At 47.8% G+C, this 20,818-nt stretch overlaps 2 protein-coding genes across 2 annotated transcripts; both read right to left on the minus strand.

Moving 5' to 3' along the window:
- Positions 1-708: 708 nt before the first annotated feature.
- On the minus strand, positions 709-2,379 carry LOC136453503 (small ribosomal subunit protein uS12). The gene is made up of 4 exons (XM_066454067.1): positions 2,227-2,379; positions 1,332-1,487; positions 1,120-1,246; positions 709-1,031 (listed from the first exon to the last, which is right to left on the minus strand). The coding sequence occupies exons 1-4, from the start codon at positions 2,229-2,231 to the stop codon at positions 891-893; spliced, it is 429 nt and encodes a 142-aa protein (XP_066310164.1). The 5' UTR covers positions 2,232-2,379; the 3' UTR covers positions 709-890.
- A 3,524-nt stretch (positions 2,380-5,903) lies between these two features.
- On the minus strand, positions 5,904-7,862 carry LOC136455310 (thylakoid ADP,ATP carrier protein, chloroplastic-like). The gene is made up of 8 exons (XM_066455394.1): positions 7,757-7,862; positions 7,526-7,641; positions 6,968-7,027; positions 6,832-6,897; positions 6,639-6,720; positions 6,387-6,457; positions 6,251-6,319; positions 5,904-6,089 (listed from the first exon to the last, which is right to left on the minus strand). The coding sequence occupies exons 1-8, from the start codon at positions 7,860-7,862 to the stop codon at positions 5,904-5,906; spliced, it is 756 nt and encodes a 251-aa protein (XP_066311491.1).
- Between the last annotated feature and the right edge of the window lie 12,956 nt (positions 7,863-20,818).

Genomic DNA, 20,818 nt, shown 5'->3' on the forward strand with positions numbered 1-20,818 from the left:
GGTGTCCAGCACCGACAGGGAGAACACCACCGATCCACCATCGCATATTGAGGAAGATGACGCACAACACAAGACCAGGCAGAAGGATCTCGCTGCTATGAGAACCCATCGCATATTGAGGAAGATGACGCACAACACAAGACCAGGCAGAAGGATCTCGCTGCTATGAGAACAACGGTTTAGGTGGGTGTCCAGCACCGACAGGGAGAACACCACCGATCCACCATCGCATATTGAGGAAGATGACGCACAACACAAGATGATGGCAGGTGGCTGAACTCGTTGCAGACGACAGTGAAACTAGCAGGTTAGAGCAAATGGAGAACTGTTGCTCGATGACGACGGACTACGGCGGCGAAGTCGAATGGGCTTCATTGAGCTTCCACTGACCACTATGATTTACATGATCAAGCTTACAACGGCAACAGCGATACCACTGCTTGGCCTCATCCTCATTGAGCTCCACTGACCACTATGATTTACATGATCGTAGGCATGAAACGTAACAATTGGTTGTATAGCACAATAATCTGTACTGGTACCAACAATGTGAAATAAGCCTCCCTATAAGCTCTGTCAAGATAAGCAATGCTACGAACAGGAGAAATTGCTAAGGAACTTGGACTCTAAAACGAACCAATCACAAGTGCTATGTTATCAGAAAAGGCAAGCTACCAGTACCAGCATTATAGCATCTCAAACTAGGCGAACAGAACTCGTGATAGTACTCAACAGAAGCAGAGTCTGAAAAGAAATCGTTTTCACGAACAAAATCTTAGGTTAACAATTGCAAGAGTGCACTGTAAACATAGCAAGCAACCATTCTTCTTAAACATCCAACGCCTTCCATATTCGACTACATGCTTGCTGATTTTGAGTGCAAGAGCAATCTAAGACCTTGGCTTCTCTTTCTTCTCCTTGAAAAGGGCAAGGAGAGACACACCCGAGACCTTGACGACCTTGAACCGGACACCAGGAATATCTCCCACAGCGTGACCCTTACGACCAAATCCAGCAATCAACACCTCATCCTGGACAGAGATGAGACAAGTTAGGTCTGGGCTGCACCATAGGCTGCAAGACAAGAATCGTAAGAGGTTGGGATAAAGAGTATTATACATTTTCCTCGATGTAGTTCAAGCAACCATCATTTGGCACGAAGGCAGCAATCTTCTTGCCATTCTTCACAAGCTGAACACGAGCACACTTACGGATAGCAGAATTTGGCTGCTTGGCCTCGATACCACTGCAATATGATCAACGTTTATTTTCTCAGTTGAGTTAAAAGCAAAGTGTTCAAGTAAAAAAGTACAGTTGTAGCATCTGCTTACATCTTCTCCAGAACAATGCCCTTGGCATGGGATGACCCCGCAAAGGGTTTCTTCCACTCATTGCCCAAATGGCTCTTCTTGTATGCCTTGTCAGCCCACCGCTGGTTCCTGCGGTGGGTCTTGAGCTTGCGCCCAGCTCCCATACCACGTGTCTTCCTGTATCAGACAACTTAAAATGTTTACCGAAGCCAGAAAAAAAGCAGATCATGTTGGAACATTTTAATGTGGCAGTCCATCAAAATGTGATAGACTACCACATTACAATTGACAATGCGTTGAACCCAAAGCCTTTTTTAACAAAGTGTTAGACAGAAAGCATCAATACCACAACAGTTAGAAAAGAGCAGCTAGATAATCAATGAAATCTCTTTCAGAAATTTATCTGCTATACAATGTGAACCAAGTGACAGTTGGACATTACATGAACAAAAACAGATAATTGCCTCTAGATTTTAAGTCGAAATAGTCGCTTCAAGCCTCCAAATCGGGAATTTCGCAAAACTTAAATAAAGTTCGACAAAAAAAACGAGGCGACTCTTTCTGAAACATAAAGAATGAAGGTGTATGCTACCACGCATAACTTCACACTTCCAAGTAAGTGGATCAAGAAAGATATAGCTACGCAGCAGCAACGGATCAATGTCGCTTATGAATATGTTTAGCGCTGACGTTGAATCTGATCAGCACTGGACCGTCAATAAGCTTCACGTGGATACTGAGAGGAAATCCGACTAAATCACGTAGGATACTTCACACTAGCGCAAGCAAAACTGCGCATCACGCAACAAGATGCACTGATGCAGTCACCACCAAACCACACTCATAATCGCTAAGACCAGAAAATAGATGGCCACAAGAAGAGATCGGAAAACTGCAACAGAAGAGAGTGAAATACCCCATGTTGACGGAAGTTCTCTGGAGCGCTTCGCGGCGGCGGCGGCGGCGGCGGCAAGGAGCGGAACACGGGCTAGGAGCGGCGGCGGCGGCGGCGGCAGCAGGAGAGGGGAAAAGATTGGAGGGGAAGTAATTTATATGCGGGGCTTTGGTGTTTAGGGTTTGGCGGTGCTGCTGCTTGCTTTGTGATCCGTGCTTCTGGATAGAAGCTACGGTCGTGATGCTGGCGGGTAGGTGGCGTAGGGATTGGAATGGTGGACTTGGTCTACCACGTGGATATATAGAAAGGCTCTGGATTTGTTAGGTTTGTTTTGAGAGGATTATCTATTTAACAGTGAAAAATCGGTCTTCCTTCATCCCTGAAATCGAAATTCATTATCTATCATCGAGTTGAAATTTCTTTCTGTATTTGGCATTACTGTTCATTTCCTTCACTAAAGGTGTTAAGTGGCCATCAAAATCACCCATATGCATCTTTGGTCTCGTTCGCTTCGCTGAAAAAAAGTCGAAACATTGTTCTGGCTGATTTGTTGTGAGAGAAAAATACTGTTCCGACTAAAAAAACAAGCTGAAAAGACGAGTTATAAGAGAAATGAACAGAGCCTCTATATATTAGAACTACGTGGTATCAAATAATAAAAGAATTAATGTTGTGCTTATGAAATAAGGAGAAGAATAGTTCGTGTTTCCAAGGTGGTTTTCATTATATATGTATTTTCTATAAAATAGCAGGTAAATCGCTCTAATTTATAAATATTTCTTTTTAATTTATAAAAGTATGAAATTGGTACATCTTTTAATAACATAAACGAATGTAGCCATGCCTAGGCGGAGCCACTTGTAAGAGCTTGTTTGGCATAACTCTTTCTAATTCCAGCTCCTATTGACATTTTTCTCTTTTCTCTTTTTAATAAAAAATGGTTAAGGATTGATAAAACAACTTTTTTGTTGCTTCCTTGTCTCTGGCTTAGTCGGGGTTATAACCCCAGGGGGTCTCAAGGCACCAATTAGTTAGCCGGCCACGTGGCCCGCAATACGATAGTTGGCGAAGGTCCGAACGACCAAGGCCCAGCCAAGCCGAGCAAGCCAGGCCGGACTCTAGGGTCGAGGTTAGTCACAACCTCTTCCTCCTACCTTAGCCGCACAACGCTCGAAAAGCGCACGACCTCGCCTCCATCACGACCCCTGTAGGGGACGGGGAGAGGTTGAGCCCCTCCAAGTACACCTACACTAGCAAGGATAGGCACACCTCACTGACCCGACAAGGACCGAGGGGACATCAGTCACCTCGGTCCGGTCAAATGCCAGCCCTACGCCACAAAGATCAGATAAGACAACTCGCCTCAGGGCGGTGATGACAGGCACGATAACCACCAGCCAGATACAGCCCGACAAGATGCATGTACGATCTCACCCGCTACGGGATGGGATCCACGACGTGGGCCTTGACTTAAAGGCCACCCGGACCGATAAGAGCCACAACCCCAACGATCGGAATCATGGCCCTCATCTCCTCAACGACGACCAGGTGATCGATGACCTAAGGACGGCTACCAACTCTTGTACCGTGCCCTAGAAAACCAAGAGACGACGACAAGGACCATGGCGGAGACCACATCGCACAGAACGGCTGGCGAACCACCACCGTGCCTATAGTGCCACCATGGCTGGCACAGTAAGCACCACGCCACATTCTGCTATGACATGGCCACAAGACAATGACGACAGCCACATCCGGACGTGCTCCACAAGATGGCATAGCTTGCAAGCCAAGTTAGCTAGGACCTCCCTCAGGCTCATGACCCTTTGGTAGGGAGAACCACCTCCGCTGTATGCGCCCTGGCCCCGAACTCAATATAAGGGCGGCCAGGGCACTCCTTCGACATCATTTTGAGTTCCCTACTCATTCACTCATTCTCCATCATAGAAGGGCTCTTGAAGCTTCCCTTCGGGTAGCCCATCTCCAAGCTTAGGTTCTCCTACCTCTTCCACCATTCTTGCACCCCAATTGTAAGAACTTCAGAGCATTCAAGCGAGAAACACGCACTCGATCATCTCTGAGTCTGGACGTAGGGCCTAGGCCTAAAACAATATAAATTCTTAGGTCTTTTGGATGCTACCATCGTCTTCCTAGAGTAGCACGGCAATCATATAAGTTTACTAGTAAGGATGGCAGTGGTGCGGGTTCGGGTCGGATATCCACGGTTTTTGGGTCTGGCGGTTTCAGTTTTGGTGTCTGGTTCTCGCCCGCAGTTTTTCGGCTTTGGATGCCCGAAAGTTAGCGGGTTTGGGGTGGGTTTTTAGTTTTACCCGCGGATCACCATTGGAGCCCCGAAATAATTTGGTCCACTAGCAGCCCATCAACAACACTAGCATATAAGCCTAAAATCCTCTCCCTCAGAACCCTCACCTAATCACCCTAGACCCAACCGCCGCTCAGGTAGTCATAGTCGGGCGCGCGGTGGCGGCGTAAGGACGCCTCGAGCTCGAGCGGTGGAGCCCCTGACCTCTTCCTCTCAGTGTGGAACCATAGATTTGTGCTCACCCCAGTGCTCTATGCTCGAGGCTTGACCCCACCCAGGCACCCACTGATGGTTGCCTTGGCCGCTGCTCGCTGTCTAGAAGGCAGCACCACAATAGCTGGCAGCCGGCACAGCCCACTCAGCACGTGCGTGCAGCATGCGCAGTAGGGGTCGCAGGCAGCTCGTAGGCATAGGGCACACCTAGCCGGGGGCGGTGTCGTGGAGGCGAGCAGGTGCCTACTTGCCCTGGCTAATTGCTGCTGCTACTGCTTGCTAATTGATGTTGTACATGGCTAGCTACGACTGTTGCTTGCTAATTTATTATGTACATGGCTAGCTAATTTATTCTACTAGTATAGTGCCCCGTGCTAACGCCACGACGATATTTCAGAGATGCACATCAGAACACCAAACGATGATGTTTCTTAAAACTTTATGGTAGATCACCACTAAGAGAATCAAAGGAGAGATCTCTGCATTACATTAGATGCATGCAACTATACTGTATCACAAGGCTCACATTTTAGTGACCCCTGATCCTAAGCAAGTAATGCCCTGCCATGACTGGCCACAAGGATCACCGTCATTCGCCTACCAACTTGGCTAGGAGAATTCAGACTGGTGAAGAGCGTATTAAGGACATTAACTACATGCGAGAGTACAACAAATTAGAACAATATAATAGGGGATGTGTCATCACAAATCCCAGTTCTTTTGCAAACTTGAAGTAGCATGAATATGCATAGATTCAGGATATCATAGTGTGACTCTTGGAAAAATTTATAGTACAATCATCATGCTCTACCTAAAGATGAGATAAAGTAAAATACAAAGAAGAAGAGTCAATCAAGAAACTGTGTGAAAGGAAAACTATTGTGTTATGTAGGGGCACTGTTAACACCAAAATGTCCCTCTCTAAATGTTACTCATCTATCCATTGAGATGCTATCAACACTTGCAAGAATCTAAAAATAGTAATTTGAGAGTTGCTGACTAGGGTATAGAGTTCAGAGGAATCAACTAATAATAAGGAATTTTTAAAATAGAATGGGGTATGTTGCCCGTGCTAACGCTACGGCAATATCGGCTAGACCATCACGCTCCACAATGCCTGCATAGCATTGAAACAGACTTAAAAATGGGTTCAGCCATTAGCTCATGCAATGCTAGCATAACTACCTGGAATAGCATCAGAAACTATATTGTGTGGTGTGCCTTTCATCTGCATCTGGCTCCTAACAGTGTCCAGGGGATAACACATCAAAGTTGTAAATGTTGCTGAAAGAAGAGCAGTTGCTAGAGACGTTTCTCGTCTATTCTTATACTTCTCTGGGACAGATTCCTTCATTCTTATACATCAAAAAAGAATGAAATGCTAAAAAAATGTGATGTAAATATTTAAATTTATATGGAGCTTTCATGTATCATAGTATTCATATGCAGTAGACAGAATCTCACGGGTCAAAAACACAGAAGTTCACAACAACATAAAGGTGCAATTACTATAAGAGATGGACCCAAGCCTCCATAGAAGGAGGCCAGTCCTTCTTCTCTCAGCATGTTAAGAGCAACCTATAAAGTTATCAGGCTGTGCCAGTTTCCAAAAAAAAAAGAAATTTGCACTTACAAGAGTGGTTACCTGATATAAAGTGTTGTGTCCAGATTGAACTGCTAGCCTAAGCGGAGAACATCCAGTGGGTGGTAAGTTACCTATAAGCAAGGCACAAGTAGAAAGTTCTGAATGTGCTAACGATGGTATTATGTGGATTTTGATAAAATTTATGTACCATGAAAAACTAAGAAGAAATCAACTATATTCAAATTCCCATATCTGACAAAACATAAATACAGGGACATTTGGTAGTGAGTAAGCAAATAAAATAAATCACACATGTAGAAGTCATGCCCGTGCAAGCACCAGCAGCAAGGCTCCCAAATAGAGAAAGCTGTCCTTCCTTTCTGTGGAAAATTTTCTGAATTAAAAGCAGTAACATTATGACTTGTATGAGAGAGAAATGAGGAACTCACTATCACAAAGAATGTAAAAAACTTGATGACTAAGTGTAACCGTGAGTAACTATGACCTCATAAACTTCATACGAGAAGAGTTGCACCGCACTATAAGGAATTATGCGAATGACCTGGACAAGCTAATGGAGATGGATAGGAATCAGCACAGGACTGCAAGATCAACCATGGATGATAGGGAACTACAAGCACCTGTGGAAGGTTGCCTTTCCAGTAACCCTTAAGCCCCTCCTTTGCAATGTCTGCCATAGCCTACATAATTGCTGATGTATCAGATTACAATACATTATCTGAAGTCGTAACCATTTAACTCCAGGTAGCACCTATCAAAAAGCTTCTTTTAAAAAAAGGATTATGCTTCACAATTCAGGCAACATGACTAGGACTAAGAAAAGAGGACCATCCAAGGACATATGCGATAGGTTCACTCATTAATCCATTAGTGATTTGTATTTCAAATTTTCTCACCTATGCTGATATTATATTAAGCATAGGATTTCTTCTCTGAAAAAAGTGTGCTCTTCCCTAAAAAAAGTTGGAGGCAACGATATAATTAGATGAAAGAAAGTGCAATGCGGCGAGGGGATGAATTCTAAGAGCTGTAGGTACTCACTAGTCATTCTTCCTTGCCACAACCAAGACCCGCAGAAGAGCAGCACACATAATGCAAAATTAGAGGCAAGCCTTGATTATCAACGAATCTGATAATAAAGTGTCAGTAGGCAAGGAGGCACGGAGAAGGATGCTCACAGGATCGGCGACACAATCGGCGAGCGAAGCAGCAACAATGGCGAAGGAGGCGTGGGGCGCGCCCCATGTCTTGGCTACCTTGGCGTCGCCTGCCGGCCTAGCGTGGGTCTCGACCACTACAACTTGCGCAGAAATGGGTGGAGTCAGTGCAACATAGCGGCGGCTGGCCTCGAGAAGAACCATCTAGGACCTGTCTGCGCTATGAGCGTGTGCGCTGCGGTAGGGAGCGACAGTGTCTGTCCCTAAGGTTGAAGAGGCCGACGTCCTCCTCCTCCTCTTCCTCCTTCTTGGCCTCCTCCTCAACTTCGGTAGCGGCGACGGTAGAAGCGGCGACCATGATGGCGGTAGCACATGTCATATCGTACAGACTAGGCATGAGATCACACCTTAGCCCCTTGGACAGAAACTGCCCACGGTGGCGTCTTGCTCTTGCTCTGCTTCAGCTTCGCCACCGAGCGGTTCCCTAAAAGGAACAAAAAAACTCAAATGAGATCAGCACGCTACGCAATCAAACCAAACCAATTCAAACTAAGAATCACACCAGAGAGATCACCCCAAAGACGATGGCCAGCGACGTCTTCGCGTCCGCATGGCTACAGTAGGTGCTCGTGCTGCTATTCTCGTCCAACCTGACCGCGAAGGCGGTGCTATTCATGCTCGTGGTGGCGCTGCTGCCGCTGCTGTCGTCGGGGTAGGCGAAGGCACCTAGGATCTAGGAGTTGCTGCATGGTGAACAGACCCCTCTTACCCTCTTCTTCTTGGCATCGAGCGCGGCGGCCACCTATGCGGGCGATGCGGCGTCGTTGTTGCCCATCTTGCGTTGTGGTCAATGGCAGCGTCAGACTACTACGTGGTTGTCGGTCCTCGTCGAAGAGCGTGCGTTGGGGAGGGCAGCAGATGGGGAGCCAGAGGGGATGAGAGGAGAGAGCTACGGTGGATCGGTAGGGAAACAGTGGAGGCTGTGGTGTCGCACTGCCGGGTACGGGAACCACACAATTTCTCTAGGAAATAGGTAGGGGTTGCGGGCTTGTGGCCTTGGGTGGATGGGGAGATGTGGGCATGATCATGATTGACAGAAAATTTTTCCCCGCTCGTGCGTGATTTTGGGGAGGGGTTGTGATTGCGCGTTGAAGCCTAGAGGGTGGGAAGATCCAAATAATGTTCACCATCGAATCGAGTTGAAGCCAGTGAAGGAGGATTAGGAGCCATAGATTAGATTTTAATGATGTTAAAATCTTGGGTGCAATTTTATTGGTTCACAATGATTGGCTCCCTCAACGAGGGACGTATTGTTTGGTGTACTTAAAATAGTTTAGATTGGTCCCTTATAGTAGAAATACATATTCTATACATTTGAAGCTGCTACCTGCCAGTACTTTCATGGTTACATCTTGTTATATGCAATTTGTTTTGCTAATTTATCGTATTTTGTATTGATGTTCTTGTTGATTTGTTGTAATTTTTTTTGGGTTTTGGATTATCCGTCGGGTTTCGTGGATCCACGGGTTTTGGTTTTGGGGATGGATTTAAACCCGAAACAGTGTTTGGGGTGGATTCGGGTTTTAAGTTCAGGTTTCGGTTTTGGGTGCCTAGACACTCCACCAGATCCGAACCCACCCCATTGACATCCTTATTTACTAGTCTGGTTTATGAAACACTGATAGTTGACGCGTCAGGTAAGGGACAGTCATGCACTCTTGATTGTCGAAGGAAGCGATGGCTCCTCGCGCCACCGGTGGACTCGCTTGTGGAATGGCCAATGGCGGTCACATCTACCACAAAAACTATGAGCCCATCGGTGCCAAAGGGCCAACGCCCGCGTCTGCCTACAGGCTATAGCCACAGCTCAGACCTCTACCCTAGAAATCTAGATCCCATGGCCCATGGCGGGCACACTCTTGGAACTCCCCTCGGGAGCTGCATCTCAGAGTTCACCTATTTAGAGGGGCCAGTACCCTCACTCCTCGCTGATCATGGCCAGGTCACTCATCTAGGAAACCAAAGGTCCACGGCTCGCAACGAACTCACCCGGAGAATGGTCTTGTCCAACCACATCCCTTTGGGGAACCACATGGTTGACCACCTTTGAGGGCCAGCGTTCGCTTCCGCCTTCAGTTACGGCCCAGACCTCTGCCCTGGTTTGGGTCCCGTGACCCATAGCGAGCATACTCTTAGAACTCCCCACAGGGGGCTTCATCCTAGAGTTCACCTACGTAGGGGGACTAGCGTGCTCTCTCATCATTGGCCACGCCTAAGACTTCCACCCAGGAAACCTGAGGCCCGTGGCTCATGGCGAGCTCGCCCGAGGAATGGTCCACGGTGGCTGCATCCTTCTAGGGAATCATGAGATTGTTCAAACCAATGGGTCAATGCCCATCATTGGCTACTGCCTAGTCCAGACTTGCAGCGTGGGTAAACTAGACTCGATGACAAACCATGCCCTAGACCACGCCTTTGCTGTCAGCGAGACACAACGAGCCAGGGCACGCACGAGCAACAGAATCAACCGCCGCCACATAGTAGCACCACAAATGATTGGGAGGCTGGCCGGCACCACGCATAGTTATCCATTGGGCTAGCCCGATCTAGCACGACACGGGCACGGGACATGCATGGCTCGTAGGGGTTCGGGTGAGCACAACATGTTGTGCCTCCCGTACCATGCCCCTATGGGCCTCGTGCCTGGCCTTCAGCCTAAGCATGGCACTATGGCCAGAAATTCATGCTGTGTAGGCCCGCTAAGCATGGCCAAATCTATGGGCCATGCCAGCCCACAGCTCGACAACCTAAAAACACCTCAAAAATCATCTCAACCAACACTTGTCAAAATTCATGGTTTCACAGATTCATTCATCCATCGTCTCAATTCAAATCACAAATATAAAATCTAAGTTCAAATGACCAAATCCAACAAAAAAGGAACCAAAAGAGACACAAAATTAAGATAACTGAGTTGTGTGCAATGCTATCTCATTAAAAACCTTTCTAGATAAAACTCACCCTTGTGAGAAACTCTAAAAAGGGAAAAAGAGTGTAGCACAGCTCTTATAAGTCTTTAAACATTATTTAGAGGTTCACAGATCATAGTTATAGATACAGATATGGGCTTGTTTGCTTGAGGCCTTGAGACCCTGGCAAAGCTGCCTGGTCTAGGTAGCAAATCTAGCTCCTTAGCTCCTCATCGCTTCATCTGCCTAGGGTCTAGATTGCTGCCTAGCCATAGTTGCCTGGCTCAAGCCACCATCCAAACACGCCCTAAGTACCAGCAGAAGCAATAGAGGCAGATATGCCAGCCCTATATGTGCCAGCAGAAGCAGCCCTAGATGCATCTTCATCAAGATAGAGATTCTTGAAGGAGTCTTCCAACCCTTGGTTGTCAACAGCGTGCTGCAATCTTTTTTCTCCTAGCTCACAATCCTTTATGCAGGCCAGTATCTCCATAGTTTCAGGCAACAGGCGACAACGTAGCTCTTCAATTATCCTTCCTGTCAAGCTGAAATATGATTCTAAAGAGACAATAGAAACATGAATAGACATAATATCTCTAGCCATTATAGATAGGATTGGATATGTTAGTTTGTAATCACACCACCAGAGAAGTAAATCAAAATCATTCTCATATGCAGTGATATTGTCACTGTCTACATAAACTGAGAGCTGACTAACAGTAGAAGCATATGAAGATAAAGTGGGGGCACAGGTAGGGGAGGGACCAACAACAGATCCAAGGCCTACAAAGATTCTTCCCCATGCTTATTTTTTCTTACCTATATGGCTTGTAGGCTGTGCAGCCTTTTGAGTCATAGCTGCACCAAACTTTCTCTCATATTTGTTAAATAACTTATAAATTTTAACTTTCACATCAGCATAATATGAAGTATAATCACAACCCATGCCCTCTTTAAGTAATTCCAGGACTCTAAATAAACCTCTCATCTTAGCTCTAGGATCAAGAATGAATGCAAATTGATATAATAGAGGTATATGCTGCCAATATTTAAGGAATTTAAGCTTCATAGGATATACAACAGCAATTAGATTTTAATCTTTTTCACTTGTAAGTAAATGAGAAGCAATTTCTAGTAGATGGTGTAGGATAAGTGGACTGATTGGATAGTAGACACCAGAAAGAATAACAGTGGAGTCATAAAATAGTTCTAGAAACTCCAATATCTTTTTAGCTATATACCAATGCCTTGCAGACAACAATTCAAAGCCATAATTGGCATTAATGAACACAGAAAAAAAACATGCTTATATGAAACCAAGTGTTTAAGCATAAGATATGTAGCATTCCATCTAACATCCATATCTAAGCCAAACTTTCTAGGTCTAACACCCTTAGTAATATAGTAGTTCTTAAACATAGCAATTCTTTGATTAGAGGAATTTGAGAAGTTAATAGCAGTTCTAAAATCTTCTGTGTAAGGTTTGAACCTCTTTAAACCAGATTTTACAATTAGATTAATAATATGACAAGCACAACATTGATGCACAAGACTATACTTACACTTAGAAGGATCAACAGGCTTAGGTGTAGGATTAGGACCCAAATAACCAACAAACATAGGTGTCAAAGTTTCTATAACCTTAGCATTAGAAGAAGCATAGCCTAGCAATCAAGCGACACAACTCAGATCTAGCAACATCAGGTTTATAGTTCCAGTTATGCATAGAACCATCATGATTGTAAGCAAGCCTAGACTGAACCCTAGCACGTTGATTAGTTTTCTACCTACAAGATTTCTGGTGCCTCTTCAAGTGGCCAATGCCGGCATTAGATCTAGTAGATAAGGTTTGCTTCCATATTTTATAGGTAGCTTTAGTGCAAATCTTCCTACCATTCATAGTCTCATATATCTCATCAAAATTAGCCCACACAGGTGATTTATGCTTACCAACATTAGAGTTACCAGCAACAGATGGAGCAGAGCTATTGGAGTTGGGGCCTAGCGGGTTCCTAGTCATCGTCGCCCCTTCACCACCGTCGTCGTCCAGATCGATCAAAGTCAGAGCAGCAGAGATGCTACCAACATCGATACCAAACAATGCAGTAATGTCCTCTCCGGTGTCGTCGTCGTGCTCAGGGGCCAGGCCTACCATGATCAAGTTGTTGTTGCTAGTGAGCAGCCAGACGATATCATCATCAGAAGCTGCCATGGCGGATGGCTCTCTAGCACCATTGCTCAACGGTGCGCGGGCTTGCCTTGGTCGCTCTATGCCACATCTAAAGGATGACGCATCGGCTATCGACCTACGTAAAGAGATGAAGGAGGATGAAAAGATCACATCAAAATACATCAATGGAAGAAGATAGAAGAGGGGGGTTAGGGTTAGGGTTAGGGTTAGGGTTAGGGTTTTACCTACGCAATCAAAGCCCTGTGATGAAAAAGACGACGACCACCTAAAGAAGATGACACACCGGTTAGCAAGGATGACGAGCGGTAGAGGGACAGATGGGGACAATGAACTCACATAATCAACGAGATCTAGAGGGGAGATAGGGAGATGGAGAAGGGAGAGGCAGAGAGGGAGGGGATCAGGGGAGGTCGTCGGCGATAGGCGAAGTCAGTGTCGGCGAGGTCGGACGCTAGCAGACTACAGATGAGATGGCGAGGTGTAGACCATCGAGCGGTCAAGGTGAGAGCTAGACGAGACCATAAGAGGCAAGAACGGTGAGGCGGTGCTCGATGGGGGTGACGGCCAACTGGGAGGAAATGATTTAGGGTTAGGGTTGAGGAGGGAGAGCTAGGTGAGATCGTGAGGCGCGAGCGTGAGAGCAGCAAGGTGGTGGGGGGGCCAGGAGGGAGGAAATGATTTAGGGTTAAGGTTGAGGAGGGACGCCCACACTAGTGGGTGTCGCTTTTATACATGCCTCGTGGGGGTGACAGACACGGGGTGGGTTGGGCCACTTCGCGCCTTCGTCGCTGTCCACTATGCGGCAGCACTAGGCTGCTTTGTCACTTGGGCTAACCCCTTAAAATGGGGTTGTGCCGTGCCAGCCTGCGGGCTTGAGTATTGGGCTAGGCATGACCTGCTTTATAGGTCCGGGCTAGCCTAGGCCCGCACACCACCGGGCCAGGTCATGCTTGGGCCATGCCAAATTTGTGGGCTTCATGCGGGGCCACTAGGCCTCGGGCTGCATGGACATCTATAGCGCCATGCCACACAAGGCCAACCCCGAAGCCTAGATCTGATCCTGCATAATGAGCAAGTCGCACGACATGTTTTCGCAAACTGTCAGCCATTGCTCGGATGCATGTGCACTCAAGGAAGTGGGCCCTCGAGCACATCACGCGCCACAAACAAGCAGATCAAACCATGATGCGCTCAAAGCCAGCTCCCACAGCAACAGGTCATGACAGTTCCCCATCGAAAGTGGAAACCACACCTAGAGGCAGAGACGTGGTGGTAACGATGTCATCGCACCGAGAGGACTCGAGCTCTGGAACATATGAGCACTCTCGGCCATAGACTACAGCAAGCCAGGTGCGAAGAAGTCATCTCCGGGGGCTCGTGAGCCTTTTGGGGACATCAAGTCGGCGGGGACCGGCCCAAGGCAGCCTGAGAAGCCGGTCCATGCCAGATACGACTGTTCCAAGCAGTGATGGGGCATCCCCATCAACTCACGACCTAGGGGCTACGATGACCACATCGCAAGCTAGCACCCGAGGGCTCGTTGCACCCCAAACAACGACAACCAAACCCATAACAACTCTTGGTACATCGGTCGGTAACATTGTCTCTGACTCTAGCCGCTCTACCCACACACATCCACATACACATGTAGGTTCTCCCCTTGCTTTAGAAAACCATGACCAACTCGTGGAGCAAACCACAGAACATTGCACTTGAGCACCCCGTCCAGGAGCCGCTTAGATCCTCGACCCGCTCTGGCTCGCGCTAGCAGCCAAACACAAGTCACTCATGGAGGACGCACGTGAGGGCACATATACATGTCCCATGACATAGCACTGCTTGTCACCATGTCATGATGAACTGATAACCCGTGTCCTGACCTCCCGCTTGGGTCACCCCAGCTGACCCAATGGACCAACTCTTAGGCAAGGCAAGGCACCCATGCACGAGCCAAAGAGGAAATAGGAAACCCGTTCGCTTAGGACCAAGAGAGCGAAAGGAAGAGGGCTCATGTCATTCTCTCGCTTTCTTCTCTCATCGTGCTGGATCTGTGATCATCCTCCACCGTCCTATCGCTCCAACAAATCATGCACATTTTAGCCCCGTAGGCCAGCCCTCAAGTTAAGATACGCATTCACAGGCATAGACCTAGGGGGATCAAGCACATTCCAATTCAAACAAAAAGTAAGTAAAAGAACAACGTAATGACAAGTGAATACGCCAATCGCACTTTAGGTGCAAAGATCCCAAGCACCATCCGTTGTCGAACAAGAGACCTGCTTCAAGCTTCTCCACATGTACCCATGGTAGGACAGAACAATTACCTATTTCCCAAACTCCTTATTGCACCAAGACGCCTCTCAGACCAAGCCTCCCGAACTAGCTCCAGGGCAAAGTTGGGCACTCACGTAGATGGAGAGCAAAAGGAAGCAAAGCGCCACTCTACCCGAGCGGGTGGAATGGGAGAAAATCGAAGCCTACACCCTCTGCTCGCTTTTTTTTCCCTTGCATCAAACTGGATTGGCGATCTGACCCCTATGCCTCAACCTCAACATCAGGCTGCATAACATTCATCTCTATGGGCTAGCCCCCATGCTAGAACATGCACCCGCGCTCGCAAGGGTAATGGAGAAGGAGCACATTCTAACCTGAACAAGAGGAATACAGGCGGCAATGCGACAAGGTGGGATCACACGCGAACAACATCACATGTGGGAGCAGCAAGCACCGCAACAACCGAGCAACCCTCAGCGCGCGTGACGCTCGAGTAAGTTGACCTGCCCCAAGCCAGAAGCACATAGTCGCTCATGGCCGACCCCGCACATTTAAGAAAAGAAGACCGAGCGAATGACCTCGGCAAGAACAAATCCCGCACGGCAAGCTCGATGAGGCCCGAGTCAGTAGATGTGACTCACCTGTGGAGCATTTGCGCTCGCCCAAACGACCATGGTAGGTGCATCACCCTATCGAATGAAACCATCGGGAACCTCCTGAGGCTCTAAGAAGCAAAGCCTCCCCATCTAGGTCCCGTGGCGGCTGCTCTTTCGGAAGGAAGCTCAGTTGATGCACCGCCTTCCTTGATTGTGGCGGCATACGCCGTGCACAAACACGAACCACTATGGCCCAACAATAGCTCAATGACGATCCCAGCTAGGCAGAGTGATCCGTGGGAATTAAAAACAAAGAGACTGAATGGCTCGGGCAAAACCCTTCATGTCGAGAACCACTGAGACAAATCGTTCAAACAATTGGCACTAGCGATGTCAAATGAGAAATAAAAAAAGCAACATGTGCAATAGAGCCTCAAGGACTAACGCGTTTGTCGATTACAATACTACCCTAAACATTAGGATCATCGTCTTCTAAAGCCACGAATAAAAACATCTAGTCTAAAATGTTACATGACTAGATGGACCTGAGGTTACAATAATCGTCGTATCCCCAACCTCTCATGATGGACATCTCATAAAGCAGAGAGACTAGTACAAGGTGTCTCTAGCCTTCAGAGCTGCATCGTAGGCAGGAGAGGGCTATCGAAAGAAGCCTTTGGGACAACCACCTCGTGGAGCTTCCTCTAACATTTGAGGAAGAGAAGCCCCGCCAAGAACCACCCCGACACCACTTCCAATAGAGCAGGGGAGGAACACCTAGCAACGAGCCAGTGAGCATGCACCGAGTCGATGCTCGAGTGCTCCTAGACCTAGAGCGAGGAGCCACGTGCCCGCCAACCATGGGGGAGCCCAATGGCTGGAGCCTCCCATGGTACCGTTCCTCCCCATCTTCTCAGAACTCCCTCTAACATCGATAGAGGATGAACACCAGTAGGGTGCAATGGAGCCTGATCTCCAAAGATCCCTCTCGGCGAAGGCAAAGCTATCAGGACGGACCGCAAACCATGGTACTCGAAGAAGACAGCCATTCTCTCTTTCAAACTAGATGGCGGGGAAAAAACTCAGAAGTTGGGGAAGAAGTGGGGGTGAGACTCGCTACCCTCCTCTCCCCCGGCTTAAATAGACGACATGAAGACGAAGGTAGAGAAAATGGTGGTTGGGGTTCAAGACGGGCGCAAACTTCAAGACGCACTTGCAATCAAGAGGCGAGCGACATGATGGTCCAGTCCCCTAGGTGACACAAGACCCATCGATGGTCTCAAGAGCTATGCTGAATGCATGTGTTTCCTCTGGCATTTACTAACTACTTTTCTCATAGCATAGGGGAGGCGACCAGGTGAAAGACCGAGCGACGGATGCCATTGTGGTAACATATCTCGAGTAAGCCTCGAACCTTTCACCTTCATTATTATCTTTTGATGCACGCGCCCGCATTTTACGGCGCACAACTATTCACGAGAGGGCACTGTCAGGACACGATGTGGCTAGGGGAGGTCAATAGCCCCCCCCCAGGCCACGCGCTGAATGACCCTCCAAATCCACGACCCCACGTCGTGCTTAGGAAACTATCTATCAGCCCGATTCTTAGAAGGGCTTGAGGCCACAAAAGGGATAGGGGCAGGGAAAAGATGGGCCCTTGTGGCTCTAATCGGTGGTACAGAGCCACACAACCATCTCTCTCTATGTTCGAGTCATTCGCTTTGAAGTCTCCCGGGTTGACCCCCTCTAGAGGGGAGGCATCTTGCCCTCTGGTCGCTGCAGAGGTGGTTGGAGAACGATGGGATTAACGGCCAATGATTTACAGGATGTCTAGCATGAGGCATAGCCAAACTTCATGTTGATTGGGGAGGATATTGGGTCCCACTCAAATTACCCATTGACCCCGACGAGGTGCACCGCTCCGCCCGCGTGGTTACGGTGGACATGCCTCTCTTCACATGGGGCGAAATCAAACCTACCTATAACAAGGCAACATGACCTCTTGAGGTCGACAAGGGCATCAGGGAAAAACAAAGTCAGGTCCCCATGACCCCAAAAGAAACCAAGGTCACGACTAGGCTCTTCCCTGTGTCCCAGGTCCAAGACCCAAGGCCAGCTTTAGAAACTCACAAACCGTTAGAGGTCCCCGACCTCTCCAGGAGAGATCGATGAGGTAGATGGCCGTGGTAACATGACAATGTGAAAAGCCCAAAGCATGATCACGGCTCAGTCATGTGGAAGAAAATTTAAGGTCTAAGACCTACAAGCCAACACACAGTCATAGAAAACCTCATGACCGCGTAGAAAAGAAGTCAGAGGAACAACTCCTCGAGAAATTGCAGGAAAGGTCCCCTTTTGGCCAAACCAGGCCAGAGGACGAAGCACGACCTAGTCCTTCCTGATGCCCCGAGTCCATGACCCAAGGCCAGCCCCGATAAGCCAACAAAGGCTCACGACAATGGAGGGGGACGACAAGAGGAGAAGATGTTAGATCCCTAATAATTTCACAAGGAACTAACATCTTTGCCACCTCTCGCCCCTCTGCCTGCAAGTTCCCTTCTAGCACCAGTTGTTAAAAGGGCGATGCCGGCTCTAGCCACCACGGATGACCCTCGGACGGACATATGAAGGGAGCCACGTGGCTCTCCTCAAACTCTTCTCTCCTATCTCTTCGCTCTCTCAGCAGGAAGGATGGGAACGATTTGTGAACAACTCGTGATGGCTTCAAACAATAGGAAGGTCTCCATTTATAGGCCGAAGAACAGACCGGATGGCCTAAAACTCCCAACCCACGTGGCGAAGCATGGGAAGCCACAACCAATGTCGGATGCCCATGTAAGAACAGGCAAAATCAAGACTCTCATAAAGGCAAGACAAGTACAACGTCGACGTGACTACTCGGTCCCGCCTGGTCATGAAACTTGATACACATCACACTGACACGGCAAGGCTTAACAATCACATACCACATCACCAGGGCACCCTGACAAGATGGAATGCAGCGGCCACCTACCACATTAAAAGCACCAACCCGTGAAGGGTCGAGCAACGAAGCTCGCACACGCCACAACTATGGACGCACACTCAATGCGCATGCCTTTTAGCGCTTTCACGATCACTTCGCGATCGCCAAAATGCTCGGGGGCTATTGTTGGGGTTATAACCCCAGGGGGTCTCAGGGCACCGATTTAGTAGGTCACGTGGCCCATAATATGCTAGCTGGTGAATGTTCGAACGACCGAGGCCCAGCCAAGCCGAGCAAACCAGACCGGACGCTAGGGCCGGGGCCAGTCATGACCTTTTCCTCCTACCTTAGCCACACGACGTTCGAAAAGCACGCAACCTCGCCCCCATCATGACCCCTGAAGGAGACGGGGAGAGGTCGAGCCTCGCAAAGTACACCTACTCTGGCAAGGGCAGGCACGCCTCACTGACCCTGTAAGGACTAAGGGGACAGTAGTCACCAGCCCTACGCCACAAAGATCGGATAAGACTAAGGCTAGATAACGAGCTGGCTCGGCTCGTTCTGGCTCGTTAAGATAACAAGCTAGCTCGGCTCGGCTCGTTATCCTAACGACCCAGAAAGCTAGCTCGGCTCGTTAAAAGCTCGAGCTAGCTCATTAAGCTCGCGAGTCAAGTATAAAAAATACACAAAATATAATATTTGTATTTATCTAAAGTTTGAGAATAATAATAATATAAAAGAAATGCATCTAGACTAGTTACCAGTTAATTTATAGGGTCTAGACCAGTTACCAGTCAATTGTAAAGTGCAAGACATGAAGTAATATAAAAACTAATATAAGTTTTGATACTTTTTTTCCTGGAAGCTTGGCTCATTTAGCTCGCGAGCGGCTCGCGAGTTGGCTCGTTATAGCTAACAAGCTAAAATCTTGGCTTGGCTCGGGAGCCGAGACGAGTCGAGCTAGCTATGAGCCGAGCGAGCTAACGAGCTTTGAGTTTTTCGTCCAGCCTTAGATAAGACAACTCGCCTTAGGGCGGTGACGATAGGCACGATAACCACCGCCCAGATACGGCCCAACAAGATGAATGTACGATCTCACCCGCTATAGGATGGGATCCACGATGAGGGCCTTGACTTAAAGGCCACCCGGCTGACGAGAGCCATGACTCCAACGATTAGGATCGTGTCCCTCAGCTCCTCAACGATGACATCGACGACCTAAGGGCGGCTACCAACTCTTGTACCGCGCTCTGAGAAACCTGGAGACGACGACAAGGACCATGGCAGAGACCACGTCGCACAGGACGACTGGCGAACCACCACCGTGCCTACAGTGCCGCCATGACCGGCATAGTAAGCACCATGCCACATCCTGCCACAACATGGCCACAAGACTATAACGACAGCCATGCGTAGACATGCTCCACAAGATGGCGTAGCTTACAAGCCAAGTTAGCTAGGGCCTCCCTTAGGCTCACGACCCTTCGGTCAGTAGAACCATCTCCGCTATATGCGCCCTGGCCCCGAACTCTATATAAGGGCGGCCAGGGCATCCCTTCGACAACATTTTGAGTCCCCTACTTATTCACTCATTCTCCATCGTAGAAGGGCTCCTGAAGCTTCCCTTCGGGCAGCCCATCATCTAGCTTAGGTTCTCCTACCTCTTCCACCATTCTTGCATCCCCCATTGTAAGAATTTCAGAGCATTCAAGCGAGGAACATGCACTCAATCACCTCTGAGACTAGACGTAGGGCTCCGGCTGGAACCAGTATAAATCCTCATGTCTTTTGGATGCTACTATTGTCTTCCTGAAGCAGCGCGGAAATCATATAAATTTACTAGTCCTGTTTACGAAACACCGAGAGGCTTCTTTGGCTAATATAGCAACTAGCAAGGGGAGCATTTACAGAGATGTCATAAGCCATAAGCTTACAGTGATGTTACTTTTGTAGTGATGTCTTTATAGACAACACTTTTTTTTTATTAAAGATAACACATATGACTTGACTCATATAGTCACATGTAGTGTGGATACTAAAAAGTGCTCTTCCATCTTTGTAAGACTCTCCTTATAGATGGCAGTGCTCCCGCCATTTTTTTTAAAAAAGTGCCCTTCTGTCCGTCATGTTTACACTTAATCCATTTGAACACATATGAAATGGGTGGATACATATCCAGACAAAAAACTCGATAAGATTTTATGAAGCACGATAACTAAAAATTTCATGTATATCATATTATTACTCGGAACATATTAACCGAAAAGATTTAAAAAATTCAAATGCGAGAAGTTGTGTAATCTCAAATGAGGCCTCCAA

Source organism: Miscanthus floridulus, chromosome 5 (assembly GCF_019320115.1).
Source record: "Miscanthus floridulus cultivar M001 chromosome 5, ASM1932011v1, whole genome shotgun sequence".
NCBI classification, from domain to species: Eukaryota; Viridiplantae; Streptophyta; class Magnoliopsida; order Poales; family Poaceae; genus Miscanthus; species Miscanthus floridulus.